Source organism: Canis lupus, chromosome 15 (assembly GCF_048164855.1).
Source record: "Canis lupus baileyi chromosome 15, mCanLup2.hap1, whole genome shotgun sequence".
NCBI classification, from domain to species: Eukaryota; Metazoa; Chordata; class Mammalia; order Carnivora; family Canidae; genus Canis; species Canis lupus.
The window spans coordinates 52,112,794-52,129,749 of record NC_132852.1 but is presented as its reverse complement, the minus strand read 5'-3'; the positions used below and the strand labels follow the sequence as shown (position 1 = coordinate 52,129,749).

The 16,956-nt window shown below is 45.3% G+C and overlaps 1 protein-coding gene across 2 annotated transcripts in view; it reads right to left on the bottom strand.

The window, feature by feature from the left end:
- IFT56 (intraflagellar transport 56) overlaps nt 1-4,026 on the bottom strand; it is a 53,164-nt gene extending 49,138 nt beyond the window's left edge. The window contains exons 1-2 of one of the 2 annotated variants that reach the window (XM_072777366.1): nt 3,814-4,026; nt 2,871-3,008 (exon numbers count right to left, since the gene is read on the bottom strand). In XM_072777366.1, coding sequence (XP_072633467.1) covers nt 2,871-3,008; nt 3,814-3,816 — 141 coding nt within the window. In that variant the 5' untranslated portion in view covers nt 3,817-4,026. The remainder of the gene's footprint in view (nt 1-2,870; nt 3,009-3,813) is intronic. The other variant, XM_072777365.1, reaches the window with a different exon arrangement.
- Nucleotides 4,027-16,956: the final 12,930 nt, after the last annotated feature.

Here is a 16,956-nt window from a genome sequence, read left to right as displayed (position 1 = left end):
AAAAAAAGTCAGAGGTTCAACTGACTGATCCTTCCAGGTGCCCCAGCACAATTACCTCCTAATTGTCATGGAAACATATTTACTTTTGAATGTTGCAACATCTAACAGAATATACATTTTATTTATTCCACTAAGCATCATCAAATGTTGGAACAATTAAGGCTACAGAACAACTGAAACATGCTCTAGTGAAACAATATATAACTGTATGATCATCTCAATTCCTTTCAATGTCAGGAATTAAAAGAATTTTAATATCTGCTTTATACATTATTCAAGAAAACTATAACACAGATAATTTCTTAGACATTCACAAGGTGAAAATTTCTAGTTCTCTTAATATTTCCAGTTGAAAGAAAATCATATATTTTCAAAATTTCACATTTGTTTCTCTGCATTTACTAACACCTTATTCCAGAAAGTATTTAAGAGTTATCCCACAACAATTCTGGGGGCTATTAAGGAACACGAGAATTATGTGAAGTATCTAATGCCATATAATTGAAGGTTACTGAGATGATGCAATGAACTCAAGGCCACCACAGCCAGGGGAGATAGAAGCAGGGACCACGACAGACCACGGACCCCATTACCTGTGTTCTCACCCTCCATGTTCTACTGCCTTCCAACTCACACTTCAAACCTGTCCCATTAGGGCACACATATATTTATTCATAGGTATGACCTTTCACTGAGAGTAAGCCTTTAAATCATTCCATTATTCTTGAATAGGCTTACCAGAGCCCACAGGAATTACCGATATTCAGAACACTAGCCTCATGTACGTCCACTGTGAAAAAATATTTATGAATTCCCCTGCCAACATTAGTCCTGTTTTGGAGGAAAGGAATGAGGCCTTGAAGGAGGAGTTTGAACTCCCATGGTAAGATGAGAGTTTTCCATTCTACAGGCTGATAAACCAAAAACATTGGGGAGAAAAATGAATAGGGAGCCACTGCATATTTATAGATCATTGTTACAGAACACTGGCTGCCTTGACTGTTACAAGATGAAGACATCCATTAATCCTTTCTGGTCTAGGACAAGAACTTACTCCTGTAGTTAATGCCCTAACATTAAAAATCTTTCTTTCACAAAATGCTGTGGATTTGAGAACAGTGCCTCAAGTCTGAAGAAATACTTATTTGAAGCCTCCCTAAATTTGCTCCAGAAATTGCCTGGAAGCACAAAAGAGCTCATGAGACCCTCTCCCTGCAAACCACAGCAGTTCTCATCCCCATATATCATGGTGCTTTGGCTGGCCATCTAAGAGTGTAAGCACAGAACAGAACCTCCTCAACAACTTAAAAGCAGTGTGGGATTCCATATAAGGAAAATGTGGTCATTGTCTTAAAGAAAGAAGAGAAACAAGAGACTGATAAAATATACCTACCACTCAGTCTATTGATTTGCAGAGCTAGAAAGGCTTTCTAAGCCAATTTCCCTACTTTAATGATGAGAAAGCTAACACCAAAAAAATCAAACAAGGTACTCAAGATCAGAGCTAGTGAGAAACAGGACTACTCATGGAAGACTAAGAAATATATGAAGCTAATTATAACAATTATTGTTGGGACACCTGGGTGGCTTAGCGGTTGGGGGTCTGCCTTTAGCTCAGGGTGTGATTCTGGAGTCCTGGGATCGAGTCCCACGTCGGGCTCCCTGCGTGGAGCCTGCTTCTCCCTCTGCCTGTGTCTCTGCCTCTCTCTCTGTGTCTCTCATGAATAAATAAATAAAATCTTTAAAAAAAAAAAAAACTTCATCTTTTCATTGTTTGGTGTGCCCCTTCATTTCTCCTATAACGTGTGATGCTCACAAGGCAGTTTCTCAAAGTATAGTGTCCTTGGACCACCTACATCAGAAGCACTTGGGCTACTCGTTAAAAATATAGGTTCCTGAGCACCACTATCGACTGATCTGTAAAGAATCGGAATCCCTAGGCAGGAATCCAGGAATATACATTTTAATAAGTACCCTAGGTGATACTGATGCATATTAAAAGTTGAGAACTAAAAAAAAAAAAAAAAAAAAAAAAAAAAAAGTTGAGAACTACTGCCATAGAGATTTGAAGTATTCCCTGAACACACAGTAGTCTAGACAATAAGCATGAAGCATGATGGTATTTAAATGATCCAAATTTTATAATATATAATAAGAATAAATCAAAATTGGCCAGGGGTCAGGATAAACATTGTGTGAACTGATGCTATATTAAATGTTCCTCCAGGGGCGTCTGAGTGGCTCAGTGGTTGAGCATCTGCCTTTGGCTCAGGTTGTGATCCCGGGTCCCGGGCTTGAGTCCCGCATTACAATTCCCACAGGGGGCCTGCTTCTCCCTCTGCCTATGTCTCTGCCTCTCTCTGTGTTTCTCATGAATAAATAAGTAAAATCTAAATAAATAAATACATAAATGTCCCTCCATATTTTTAGCTGAATTCACCATCAGTGGGACTAGACATAATTAAGAGTATCCCTCAAGAAGTATATCGGGCAGCTCGAGTGGCTCAGCGGTTTAGCGCTGCCTTCAGCCCAGGGCATGATCCTGGAGACCCAGGATCCAGTCCCGCGTCAGGCTCCCTGCATGGGGCCTGCTTCTCCCTCTGCCTGTCTCTCTCTCTCTCTCTCTCTCTCTGTGTCTCTCATGAATAAATAAAATCTTAAAAAAAAAAAAAGAAGTATATCTTCTTAGTTCATCTTTAATCAGGTATATTGTTAACATGGAATCTGCAACATATGCCTGACTAGATTTGCAGGAAGCCCCCCTACAGCACCCACCTGTTCCAACAGCATAGCAACCAGCATTCAACCAAGCATTCATCCACCAGCTCCTGGCATCCACCTCCTAAGAAGCAACCTTCTTTGGGCATTACCTCCAACAGGGTAATCGCTCCAGTGAAATCCCTTTGCGAAAGCAGCTCCTCCAGTTTCGGAATCTTCCTACCTTTCTTCTTTCTTTTGTCTGTGTGAGGCAGGTCCCCGCCTACAGCAGGTTTGGCCCTTGAAAGCATCTGTGAAGGAAGCAACAAAAACAGCTGTACATCCAATTCCAATGGTCAGCTTTATTTTAAAAAAAAATATTTTATTTATTCATGAGAGACACAGAGAGAGAGGTAAAGACACAAGCAGGCTCCCTGCAGGGAGCGTGATGAGGGACTCGATCCCGGGACCCCGGGGTCACGACCTGGGCTGAAGGCGCCTCTAGGATCAGTTTTTTTTTTTTTTTAATGATAGTCACACAGAGAGAGAGAGAGAGAGAGAGAGGCAGAGACACAGGCAGAGGGAGAAGCAGGCTCCATGCACCGGGAGCCCGACGTGGGATTCGATCTCGGGTCTCTGGGATGGCGCCCTGGGCCAAAGGCAGGCGCTAAACCGCTGCGCCACCCAGGGATCCCTAGGATCAGTTTTTAAACTCAGAGCATCAGCGTGTCAAATCCTTAACAACGAACCCAGGGAAGCCCATTCAAACTCTATACAACCCGTATTTCTCCAAAAGGGCCATCGCCCTGGACGTGAGCTGAACCCAACGGCTACTACATCTTCTCTGTCAATTCATTCGAGTGGGGACATCTCAGCCTTTCCTTGGCCTCTAACCATCCCGCGGGCAGCTCAGGGGCGGGGGTTGGGGGAGAAGCAGGGGAAGAAAGCCTGGAGGTGTTTACAGCTGCATCCCTGGCTCCCGAGAGAACAGGGGTAGCGCAGGGAGCTCCCCCTCCGCTCACACCCCTACGCTTAACCCACAGGCGTGCTGGGAACCTCCGATCTCCAGTCCTGGGATCTACTCAAAGTTCTCCCTCCCTGTTCAGAGCCACTCACCATCTTGGCGTTGGTTCTGTGAGCCCCTTCCCCGGACCGACAGCCGAGGCCCAGCCTCGGCGCCTCTCGGCATCCGCGCAGCTCTCTCCGTCTCCACAGCAACCCGCAGGGAAGGGGGGGCGGAGCCCGGTCCTTCGCTGAGAAGCGCTCTCGGGAGCACCGGTGCTCGCCGCTTTTTGGTTCCGTCTCCCTTCCGCCGCCGCAGGCGTGCAAGTTCTTTAGGAGGAGAGGCGTCGTCCTCTGCTGCGGGAGCGGAAGTTTCGTATCTCTGCTTACGGGTTTACTCTAAGGAAAAAAAAAAAAAAAACACACCGAATCCCAGTGGCATTTGTTTTTCAAGTGCGAGTTTCCTGGGAAAGTGATTTTCACGGACCACTTCCGGTTTGGGCCGCGTTGGGCTCCATAGCAACCCGCGGCGCGGACTTGCACGTGATCCCGGGCCTCAGGTCTCCCCGAGGCTTAGCGGGAAAGCGCTGAGCCCAGGGAGTTGGCGTTTGCAGGCGGGAATTCACCAAAATACAGTTTCTTATTTACATAGGTAAACGTTATAAGGAACTGTAATAATTGCATGTTGATTGGGCGACTTAATTTATCTACTTGGCTCCCGAACTGAGTTACCACGGCTGCAGGGGGAGGATGAAAGCACCGCCCTGTGGAAATGTTGGAGCTGGAAGGAATCTTGAGGGACAATCGGTCCAATCGAGCGGAAGGAGGGTTCGTTTCACTTGGAGGTGGGCGGGGGGGGGGGGGGAGGCCCGCAAGCCAGTAACAACCACCCGGAACTTTTGCAACGAAGAAAGGCTGCATATTGATGCGGCGCCACACAGAAGGGGGAGTCAATGCTCAGAAGACCTAAACTCTTCCCAACAGTGGCTTACAGCCAGGGTTTTTTTTTTTTTTTAATTTTATTTTTTAAAGATCTAATTAATTTATTCATGAGAGACACAGGCGGAGGGAGAAGCAGGCTCCGTGCAGGGAGCCCGACGCAGGACTCGATTCCAGGACCCCGGGGTTCAGGGTTTAGGACCTGAGCCAAAGGCAGAGGTTCAACCACTGAGCCACCCGGGGTGGGGGGGCAGGCAGGGTTTTTAAAGGGTGAAGATTCAGGGGGAAAGGGTCTGAGGGCCTGGGATGTGCTGATTGATCACGGATTAGGTCCCCTGTAATATTTCCTTGCCTGATCATCCTATCTTTTCTGGCGTCGCCCAGTCTAGCTGCTGTGTGATTGTAGTGAGGTGGCCGTTCTGCTTTGGGGGCCTGGAACTGTAAAACATTCAAGGCAGAGTGCATTGGTGATGTCATTTCTAGAGTACAAAGGCAAAAGTTCTACGTCCCGTGCCTATCGCGAAGCTGCAAATTAATATTTTTTTCTTGCACACCTGACACATTGTGCTTGTTATCTCGGGCAGAACAGCATCCCACAGACTTTTGGGGAGGCAACTTTATATGACCTCCTGAGGTGTTTTTGTTTGTTTGTTTGTTTGTTTGTTTATTTATTTATTTATTTATTTATTTATGATAGTCACAGAGAGAGAGAGAGAGAGAGAGAGGCAGAGACACAGGCAGAGGGAGAAGCAGGCTCCATGCACCGGGAGCCCGATGTGGGATTCGATCCCGGGTCTCCAGGATCGCGCCCTGGGCCAAAGGCAGGCGCCAAACCGCTGCGCCACCCAGGGATCCCTGCAGATTTCTTTTAACAGTCGCTAAGGCCTACGTCGTGACCCTGGTCAGAGGCAGCGGGGAGCAATCTGTCTGAATTGTGGGGTCTGTTGGTGTTTGCATCCCAAGTTTCACCTTGAGAATTAGCAGACTAAGGAACTAACATCTGGAGTATCCTCCCAAGGGTAAAGGTAGGTGTGGCATGGTTGAGTTACATTGCACACCACTCTATACAACTAGCCGTATAGAGACTCGTGTATACTATCATAAACTCATAAGGGCAGGTGTGGTTTCCTAGATTCTTTTGCTTCCTCCATGCTCCAGCCCTTGCCTCCTACCACCCCTCACTCGGAGATTAAATAAATGACTGCAGGGGGGATCCCTGGGTGGCGCAGCGGTTTGGCGCCTGCCTTTGGCCCAGGGCGCGATCCTGGACACCCGGGATCGAATCCCACGTCAGGCTCCCGGTGCATGGAGCCTGCTTCTCTCTCTGCCTGTGTCTCTGCGTCTCTCTCTCTCTGTGTGACTATCATAAGTAAATAAAAATTAAAAATAAATAATAAATAAATAAATAAATGACTGCATATCTTAATTCACTGATACATACATTTTTGTATACATGTAAGTGTCCTTAAATTGAAAGATAGGAATATGCATAGACTTAAGAAATGCACAAAATCACCAGCACTATACTTATATTTCTGGTACCAAATGTTAGAAATATCTCTACTTTTTAAAATATTTTATTTATTTATTCATGAGAGACAGAGAGGCAGAGACATAGAAGCAGGCTCCATGCAGGGAGCCTGACATGGGACTCGATCCCAGGACCATGGGATCATGCCCTGAGCTGAAGGCAGACGCTCAACTGCTGAGCCACCCAGGCGTCCCGAAATATCTCTACTTTTAGTTGAATTGAAAGCAAAATTAATTTTCAGCTCTTCTTTATGGAAGTCTACATATTTTTGTAATTGCTTTATTGAAATATCATTCAAATATTAAACATCCTTTTGAAGCACATAATTCATGGACTTTTAGTACAAGTATCTCCTGCTTTTTGAAAGTTCATGTTTTGCCACTTCACTTTTATTGAAAAGCTGCATAAATACCTGTTTTTGCTAACCAAAAGAAATCTTTGCAAAAGTGAAAATAGCATGCAGCACTTGTATCTCATCAAGAGCGGCAGCTTGTACCTGAACAGCAAGAGTGGTGCTGCCAAGGTCCTTCATTGGGAACCACACTCTGCGTCCCAGCATCAAGCCACCTGAGCTTTGTTGTGTCTGTGAGTGTCTGTGCTTAATCTAGATTTACTCCATGCATCTATTAGCAAGATGTGCCCTAAGGTATCAGGAAAGAGAGGTGATTATTTGGATCTGGGAGTGCCTGAAAATTTTCCCATATACATTAATAGTGATTGCTTTTCTTTTTTTAAAAAAGATTTATTTGTTTTAGAAGGAGAGAGAGAGAGAGAAAGCATGCACACAAATGGAGGGTGGGGGAGGGGCAGAGAGAGATTCAAGCAGGTTCCATGCTGAGCACATACCTTGGAGCTCAATGCAGGGCTCCATTCCATGACCCTGAGATCATGACCTGACCCAAAATCAAGAGTCCGTTGTTCAACCAACTGAACCACCCAGCCGTCCCACTAGTAATTACTTTAAGACATTTTAGCTTAGGAAAGTTTTCATAGGAACACTTTCAGATAGCAAGGGATGCAGAGTTGTGCCTCCGTTACCACTATCAAATTCTGGAACACTTTCATCATCCCCAAAAGAAACCCTATATCCATCAGTACTCATTCATCATTCCTTTCCTCCCCTTAACCTCTGGCAACCACTTAATCTGTTTTCTGTCTTTGTGGATTTGCCTATTCTGAACATTTCATGCAAACGAAGTCACACAAACAGATTTCCACATACCATATTTCTAAATATTGAAAAATTTTATTGTTTATTAATTTTAAGGTTTTTTTTTTTTTTAATTTATTCATGAGAGACACACAGAGAGAGGCAGAGACATAGGCAGAGGGAGAAGCAGGCTCCACACAGGGAGCCCAATGCAGGACTCAATACCAGGACCCCAGGATCATGACCTGAGCCGAAGGCAGATGCTCAACCACTGAGCCACCCAGGTCCCCTAAATTTTGAAATATTTTAAATTAACCTAGCAAACTGTTAGGCAAAATATTTTTATCCCCCTGACTTGACAAATACACCATTCTGGAGAAGGTCAGGTTGCAATTTAGAATTCTCAGACTTGGGATCCGTGGGTGGCTCAGTGTTTGAGCACCTGACTTTAGCCCAGGGCGTGATCCTGGAGTCCCGGGATTGAGTCCCACATCGGGCTCCCTGTGTGGAGCCTGCTTCTTTCTCTGCCTATGTCTCTAGAGGCCTCTTTCTCTCTCTCTCTCATGAATAAATAAATAAAATCTTAAAAAACAAAAAAAATCTCAGACTTCCCAGAATTCTGTTGCTTGAGATGGCAGGGTGGAGAGAGCCAGCCCCAGCCCTCTGCCCATCTCCTTCACTTCTCAGCCCAGGCTCCATCCTACACTGAGGTGCTGTGTGTCCTGTGTGGAGTCACCTACTCCCCTGACAGCTGTCACCCCCTGATTCCTACAGGCAGGTCAGGCTCAGAGAAGAGACCTGCTCAGGCTTGGGTGAAACAGGCTTTGGGTTGAATGGGCAGGCGATTCAGAGTCCTAGGCACTACAGCATGGTGAGGAGAGCACCTTGGCTCCATGGCCTCAGAGCAGGCCTTTTGTTACCAGAGTCTAAGGGCGATATTGCTAGTAATGGTATAAACAACCTGTAGATCTTGCTAGATCTATTGAAATAACATCTGATTTCCAGTAGTTTGGGATACTTCTTTAAACCTCTAAATCCCTGTAGAGGTTGTTTGAACTGTAGCTGTAATTATGCAGGGCAGAATTTGGCATATGGAGTGTACTTGAGAAGAAGCTATTATTTCCAACTGTAGCTGAACCGAAGGTATTATGAAACATATGATAACATAGACACAGAAAAGCTGATTGCATGAGCAAGAGGTAAAGTTGCAACTGGCAGCTTTATTGCGGTGGCAACAGAACAGCAGTTTCTGGGAGATTGTAAAAAAAATAATCCAGACTGTGATAATGGATGTATGACTATGTAAATTTACCAGAAAACAGTGAATTTTACATTTGAAACAGGTGAATTTTATGACATGGAAATTGCACCTTGCTAGATCAATGAGGTTTTTTGAAAGGATTTTATTTATTTGACAGAGAGATAGAGAGCACAAGCAGGCAGAGCAGGAGAGGGAGAAGCACTCCCCACTGAGCAGGGAGCCCAATGCGAGACTCGATCCCAGGACCCTGGGATCATGAGCTAAGCCGAAAGCAGATGCTTAACTGACTAAGCTACCCAGGAGCCCTGATCAATGAGTTTTTTTAAAAAGATATATTTATTTGACAGAGACAGAGCAGAGGGAGAGAGAGATTCTCAAGCAGATTCCCCACTGAACATGTAGCCTACTGAGGGCTCGATCTCATGACCCTGAGATCATGACTGAGCTGAAATCAAAAGTCAGATGCTTAACTGACTGAGCCACCCAGGTGCCCCTAGATCTGTGTGTTTTGTTTTTGAAAGTAATCCAGACGTTATTTCAGAGTGATGTCCCAGAGTCTATTACTCCAATTTAGCATGATGCTATTGACTGCTGGTCCTTGGAGACCACCTGTCACTCAGCTGTCATTCACTAGGACCATGAGTTCTGAGGCAATGTGAAAGACAGTGAGGTTTGGCATTTCTTACTAGGGTGGATTTTCCTTAAGGAAAAAGTCTCATGAGAAAAAAAACCCTCAGATGTTAACAATTAGGGCACCTAGGTGAATAATGGAGCTCATTGTACTAATATTATAACTTTTTGTAAATATGAAAAATTTCCTTATAAGTTGGAAAGAGGGGCTCTTGGGTGGCTCAGTTGGTTAAGTGTTTGACTCTTGGTTTTGGCGCAAGTCTTTTTCTTTTTTTTTAAGATTTTATTTATTTATTCTTGAGAGACACAGAGAGGGAGGTAGAGACACAGGCAGAGGGAGAAACAGGCTCCCTGCGGGGAGACCAATGTGGGACTGGATCCCAGAACTCCCGGATCACAACCTGAGCTAAAGGCAGATGCTCAACCGCTGAGCCACCCAGGCATCCCTTGGCTTGGGTCTTGAGTTCAAGCCCCACATTAGGCTCCCCGCTGGGTATGGAGCCTACTTAAAAAAAATAATAAGGGATGGCTCAGCAGTTGAGTGTCTGCCTTCAGTTCAAGGCATGATCCCAGGGACCTGGGATGGAGCCTCATGTCAGGCTCTTTGCTCAGTGGGGAGCATGCTGCTCCCTCTGCTTGTGTTCTCTCCCTCTACATCAAATAAATAAATAAAATTTAAAAATAACTCTACCTCCCCTGCTTCCCACCTGTATGGCCTTGAACAGGTTAGTTAACCTCTCTGTTTTAGATTTACTCCCCTGTAAATAAAGGAAATAAAATCCACCTATGGATTTGCTTAAGACACCCCTGACATCATTTATAAACAAAAGGAAGTATAACATAGGAGGTATGTGGCCTCAGGAGGCAGACTGCCTGAGTTCAATTCTTGGCTCTATCCCTTGCTTTAGCTGTGTGACCTGGGCAGGTAATATAACCCCTTTGGGCCTCAGTCTCTCATCTGTAAAAAGAAAATGATAACAGTATTACCTACCTCCTAGGTTCATTGGTTGTGATAGTTATGTGAATTATATAGAGAAAGCATTTAGAATAGTGCTAGGTGGGGGTGCCTGGGCGGTTAAAGCATCCAAGTCTCAATTTGGGCTCAGGGCATGGTCTGAGGGCTGTGGGATTGAGCCCGAGTCAGGTTCCACACTGGGCCTGCCAGTGCATGGAGCCTGCTTGGGGTTCTCTCCACCACCACCACCCCCCTGCCAAAAAAAGAATAGTGCTAGGTGCACTATCAATGCCATTATATATGCTTTAGTCTTCATATTGGTTTCTTTATTGAGATATAATTTGCATGCCATGAATTCACTATTTTAAAGTATACAATTTGGGGCATGTGGGTGGCTCATTTAGTTAAGCGTCTGCCTTTGGCTCAAGTCGTGATCCCAGGGTCCTGGGATAGAGCACCATGTCACGTTCTCCACTAAGTGGGGAGTCTGCTTCTCCCTCTGCCTCTCCCCCTCTTCACACACACACACTCTCAAATAAATAAAATATGTGTGTATATATATATATATATATATATATATATATATATACACACACACACACACACACACACACACAATTTAGTGTTTTTTAAGTATATTCACAAAATTGTGAGCTATCAATATCCAATTTTAGGACATTTGCATCACCCTTAAAAGAAACCTGTACCCATTAGCAGTCACTCCCCATTCCCCTCATCCCCCCAGCCCCTGGCAACCATTAATCTATTTTCTGTCTGTATGGGTTTACCTATTCTGGACATTTCATATAAATGGAATCATGTAGCATGTAGTCCTTTTATATTTGGCTTCTTTCACTTAGCATTTTTTTTAATGTTTTTATTTTTTATTTTTTTTAAAGATTTTATTTATTTATTCATGAGAGACACAGAGAGAGAGAGGCAGAGACACAGGCAGAGGGAGAAGCAGTCTCCCCACAAGGAGCCCGATATGGGACTCGATCCAGCATCCCGGGATCATGCCCTGGGCCAAAGGCAGACCAACCGCTGAGCCACCCAGGTGTCCCATACTTTTTAAATTTTTATGTTTAAATTAAACTCTACACCCAACGTGGGGCCTGAACTCGTGAGTGCTCTATGGACTGGGGCAGCCAGGCGCCCCTTTCACAGGGCATGTATTCAAGGCTCATCCATGTTATAACGTATACTAGGACTTCATTCTTTCTGACAGTTGAATAATATTCCATTGTGTGGACATGCCACAGTTGCTTAAGCCTTCCTGTTATTTCAGGCACATCATGATACATAGTAAATGCTTAAAGCCTGGTGGTCTTGTCACTCAGTGCCTTGGGGTTCGGGGCACAGCCTCCCTTGTGTTCCATCCCAGGTAGAATAATATTCAGAGAAGATGCCCAAGTCGTGAAAGCCCACCCAGATACAGCCTGGTGCTGGGCCTTTGCCTGCCATGCCCAGTCCTGCCTTGACCTTCCATACATGGGTCTCAGAAACTTCAAGTTCACTGTTTTCTCTCTCCAGCTCCACACAGCCAGGTAACCTGCTCTAGTTCCCAGTCCCTCTCATCTGCTCTCTTCACTTAATCCATTATTTCAGTTCTCCTCTGGATCCAATTTCCTTTTTTTTTTTTTTTTTAAATTTTTATTTATTTATGATAGTCACAGAGAGAGAGAGAGAGAGAGGCAGAGACACAGGCAGAGGGAGAAGCAGGCTCCATGCACCGGGAGCCCGATGTGGGATTCGATCCCGGGTCTCCAGGATCGCGCCCTGGGCCAAAGGCAGGCGCTAAACCGCTGCGCCACCCAGGGATCCCTGGATCCAATTTCCTTAAACAGTCCACATTGCTTTGTGTTCTGGATCTTTGTTACTGCATGTGTTTGGGTGTATTATATTAATTATCTATTACTGCATAACAACTTACCCCCAAACTGAACAGATTTATAATCAATATTTTTTTAAGATTAATTTATTTATTTTAGAGAGAGAGAGAGAGAGCGGGGGAAGGGGCAGAGGCAGAGGGAGAGAGAGGAAGAGAAGCAGATTCCCCACTGAGGGAGGAGCCCGACTCGGGGCTCCATCTCACAACCCTGAGATCAGGACCTGAGCCAAAACTAAGGGTCAGACAACTGACTGAGCCACCCAGGTGCCCATGTAGTCAATATTCTATCACACATGGTTTCTGCTGAGCAGCTCAGCTGGGTGGTTCTGGGTCAGAGTTTTTCCTGAGGTTGAAGTCCAAGCGTCAGCTGGGACTGTTGTCACCTGCCATCTTGACTGGCGCTGAAGGATCCCATTCCAGGTGGCTCACCCATCTGCCTGGCAAGTCAGTGCTGGTTGTTGCTGGGAGGTCTTTGTTACCTGCCACAATGACCTCTCAATAGGGCTGCTTGATTGTTCACGCAGCATCACAAACTGGCTTCCTCAGAGAGAGTGATGGAAACGTGAACAAGGAGGAAGTCGCAATGTTTTCTTTGATGTTCCCTTGGAACTCAGACTGCCATTTCTGTCATATCCTGTTGATTACACAGATTAGTCCTGTTCAGTGTGGGAGGGGACTACATACAAGTGCACATGCAGGAGGCAAGACTCACTGGGAGTCGGCCTTCCTACACCAGGCCCCTGTCACCAAGTCAGCCACACCCCTGGATTACTATTGCCTCTTGTCTCTGCTTTCTGACTAGCGTTACTAGGTGAATGTTTGTAGCCTGCACTTCCTCATTTGAATACCACCAAAGCAAAATCTGTAAATTCTTTCTCACAGAGGAAAATGACCCTTCTCACTCTCAGGTTCATCTGTCCATCTCTACCTACAGCTCCATCCCTTTCCAGTTCAGGGACATCCCCTCTGCTTTCTCCATACCTTTGCCCTACCTTGTCTAGCTCATGCCTCCCATGACTTCTCACATCTCCTAGAGCACATCTGTTTCCATGGACTTTGGACATTCCATCTGTCTCAACCCTCTGATGTTTATGTACTTTAATTTCTATGACTTAGCATAGCTGACTCATCACTGCCTTATGCATGTTTTGCTTCCCTCTCTGATTGGTGGTTCAAATGATTCATGTAGCCTGGTAGCATGCTAATATGCCCCAGCAACTTTGCAGCTTTGCACCTCTCCCCAGATTTGTTTCTTTGAAATGTTCACAGTTGCCCAGATCTTCTAGTAAAACGATAGCAATAAAGAAACAAACAAAATAGCTCTCTCTGGCTACCTGAATAATTTTTCACCTCTTCCTTCTGTATGCCCATTCCCTTCCCACTTTTCTCCTTTCCTGTCAATCCTTTAAAACGAGCTATCTAGGGGCACCTGGTGACTCAGTCGGTAAAGCATTTGACTCTTGGTTTTGGCTCAGGTAATGATCACAGAGTCGAGATGGAGCCCTGTGTCTGGCTCTGCACTCAGCATGGAGTCCGCCAGAGATTCCCCCTCTGCCTCTCCCCCTCCGCCTCCCCCAACCCACACACTCAATAAATAGATAGATAGATAGATAAAATCTTAAAAAAATAAAATCACCTCTTTTTTTTTTTTTTTTTTTAAGAGAGAAAGAGTTCTTGCAAGCTAGGAGGGAGGGGCAGAGGGAGAGGCAAACAGAGAATCCCAAACAGCCTCCACACCCAGCACAGAGCTGACGTGAACCTCGATCTCATGACCCTGACATCAATTATCAAGAATCCAGCGCTTGACTGACTGAGCCACCCAGACACCCCTAAAATGAACTACCTATTTTTATTTCCAAACTTCTCATTCTGAGAAAACTGTTCTATCAAGTGAAAAGGAATATTAGACTGTACATGGGAGAATTTATTTACATAGGAGCAGTTTTTCAGGATACAAGATTTAGTACAGTGGTAAGGCCATCTCTTCCTAGTGATGTTGAGGGACGCCTGGGTGGCTCACCGGTGGAGCACCTGCCTTTGGCTCAGAGTGTGATTCTGGGGTCCTAGGATCGAGTCCCACATCAGGTTCCCTGCATGGAGCCTGCTTCTCCCTCTGCCTGTGTCTCTGCCTTTCTCTCTCTCTCTCTCTCTCTCTCTCTCTCTCATATCTCTCATGAATAAATAAATAAAATCTTTAAAAAAAAGAATGATGTTGAGATGCCTAAATTTTTGTGGTGTACAGTAGATGAAAGGATTACAAGATTCAGAAAAGTGAGGCGCTTGGCTGGCTCCATTGGTGGAATGTGCGACTCTAGATCTCAAGGTTGTGAGTTCGAGCCCCATGTTAGGGGTAAAGATTACTTAAAAACAAAATGTTAAAAGAAAAAAAGATTGAGAAAAGCAGACATACCAGAAGAGATATATTTTGTTAGGCCAGCAGAAGATCCCACCGGAGGATTAGGCTCAGAGGAATCCCATTTACCAGGACTGTCAGGAACGCATATGGTTTTCACAGAGTTTTATTCAGGGTAGCTTACCGACAGGGAGGTCAGGCTGGCGATGATCCGAGGCTGAGCAGCGATTCTCTGCAAAGTCGAGATTTAATTCACAGATTTTATAAAGAGAGGCGATGTGAGGAAGAGCACAGCAGTCAGATCGAGGCGCATACGTTAACATGATTAATAACTAACAGTAATTATCCTCCTGGCATCTTCTGTGTTTCAGGAGGGAGAAATTATGTTATCAATGTTTGTATCTCCATTAGTGAGCTGGGGACCGTGACAGATGTCCCAGTGCTCTCCCTCCAGGATGTGGTCATGGATCATTCCGTAGATCATTCTTTAGGGAGCCAGGAACAAGTGCTGCTAGAGTGGCCATTGAGCTGGCATAGCGGTTAAGATGGCAGGCCAAAGAGAGTCACTTTGGCCATACCAGGCATTTGGATGACTGTTGTACACAAGGTCAGAGGTCGACTGATAGCTGGAGACCTGAAGGCTCTCCAGCCTGTGAGAATGGGAGCAAATGGGGACACCTGGGTGGCTCAGTGGTTGAGCAGCTGCCTTTGGCCCAGGACGTGATCCTGGAGTCCCTGGATCGAGTCCCACACTGGGCTCCCTGCAGGGAGCCTGCTTCTTCCTCTGCCTGTGTCTCTGCCTCTCTCCCTCTGTATCTCTCATGAATAAATAAATAAATCAAATCTTCACTAAAAAGAGAGAGAGAGAGAGAGAGAGAATGGGAGCAAATGGATTCGTGAAAAAAGTTCAACTTGTACTGAGTCCTCTGGGCCCATGGACTGACTAGTTGTCATTTCCCTCATCCCTAAACATGTGGTTGAGATTGACATCGCTGGAAGTTGGGCTAACTCGCACATTATTTCCTTGTCCTGAAGCATAATAGTTATCACAGTAGGGAAGGCCAAGTGGAAGCAGCTAACACCACACCTTGCCCACCCCTCACCCCAGGCCAGTATAGTACCCACAAAATAGAACTGCCTTCCAGGAGTGGGGGTGGCAGAGATAAGTGCTACTCTTAAATATTGAAAAGATGAAAAAATGTTTTCACTATCATATCTGTTTAACTTGGCAGTGTTGCCCCTGTAGCAACTGGGTGGAACCTAGAGAATGGCCGCAGACTACTTTGAGGAAATAATCCTCTGCCAGATGTGGTGTCTTAGCTCGAGCAGAGCTCTGCAGCCTCAGGTACATGGTGTGTGGTCATTGATTTGGCAAATGCATTCTTCCTATCACATTCAGGAAAGAGGGATCAGAAATATTTCATATTCCTGGAGCAACTGGGTGGCCCAGTCAGTTAAGCTTCCAACTCTTGGTTTCAGCTCAGGTCATGATCTCAGGGTAGTGAGATGGAGACCTGCGTGGGGCTCCGTGCTATGCATGGAGTCTACTTGAGGATTCTCTCCCTCTTGCCCATTCCCCTGCTTGTGCACCCGCTTTCTCTCTCAAATAAATAAATACAATCTTTAAAAAAAGAGAGAGAAAGAAATAGTTCATATTCCCACAGAATGGATAGCAAACATTTAGTTTGCCACGGGCCTATGTTCGCTCTTCAGTCCTTGGTTGTGATATAGCCTGAAGAGAACTAGAGCACTTGGACATCCCACGTAACAACACATTGATGCATTACATGGATGATGTCATGCTGCTTGAGCAGGATGAGAAAAAGGTGGAGAGTATGCTAGAGGTTTGGTATGATTTATGTGCTCCAGAGAGTGGGAGATAAATCCTATAGAGATTTGGTGACTTGCCACTTCACCAAAAATTTTAGAAGTCTGATGGTCAGCAGCATGCTGGGACATCTCCTTCCACGTAAAAGACAAGTCGCTGCATCTCCTATCCCTCACTGGAAAGAAGGAAGCTCAAAGCCTGGGAGTAATCTTTGGGTTCTGAAGGAAACACATTCCATACCTAGGAACACTCCTGCTGCCCACACACCAGGTTACATGGAAAACTGTTGGCTTTATTTATTTATTTATTTTTATTTATTTTTTTAACTGTTGGCTTTAAATGGACCCAGAGCAAGAAGAAGCTCTGCAGTTGGTCCAGGCTGTGATTCAAACAGCCCTTCCAGTTGGGTTGTGTAATGTAGCAGAGTCTATAGTGTTGCAGGAGTCCGTGATTGAATAAGTGTGGCATTTAAGGCAAGTCGCAGGAGAAGAATCACAGCATAGGCCCCTGGGATTATGGAAAAAGCTCACACCAACTATTGTGAAGAATTATACTCCTTCTGAAAAGCAGCTTCTAGGGCGCCACTGGGCCTTGGAAGAGAGAACAAATGACCATAGGTTCAGAATGCACCGTTACCAGCTAGGTCCTATTGGACACATCAAGCCATAAAGTCAGGCAGGCCTAGCATTAAGGCTATTGTGAGATTAAACTGGTATATC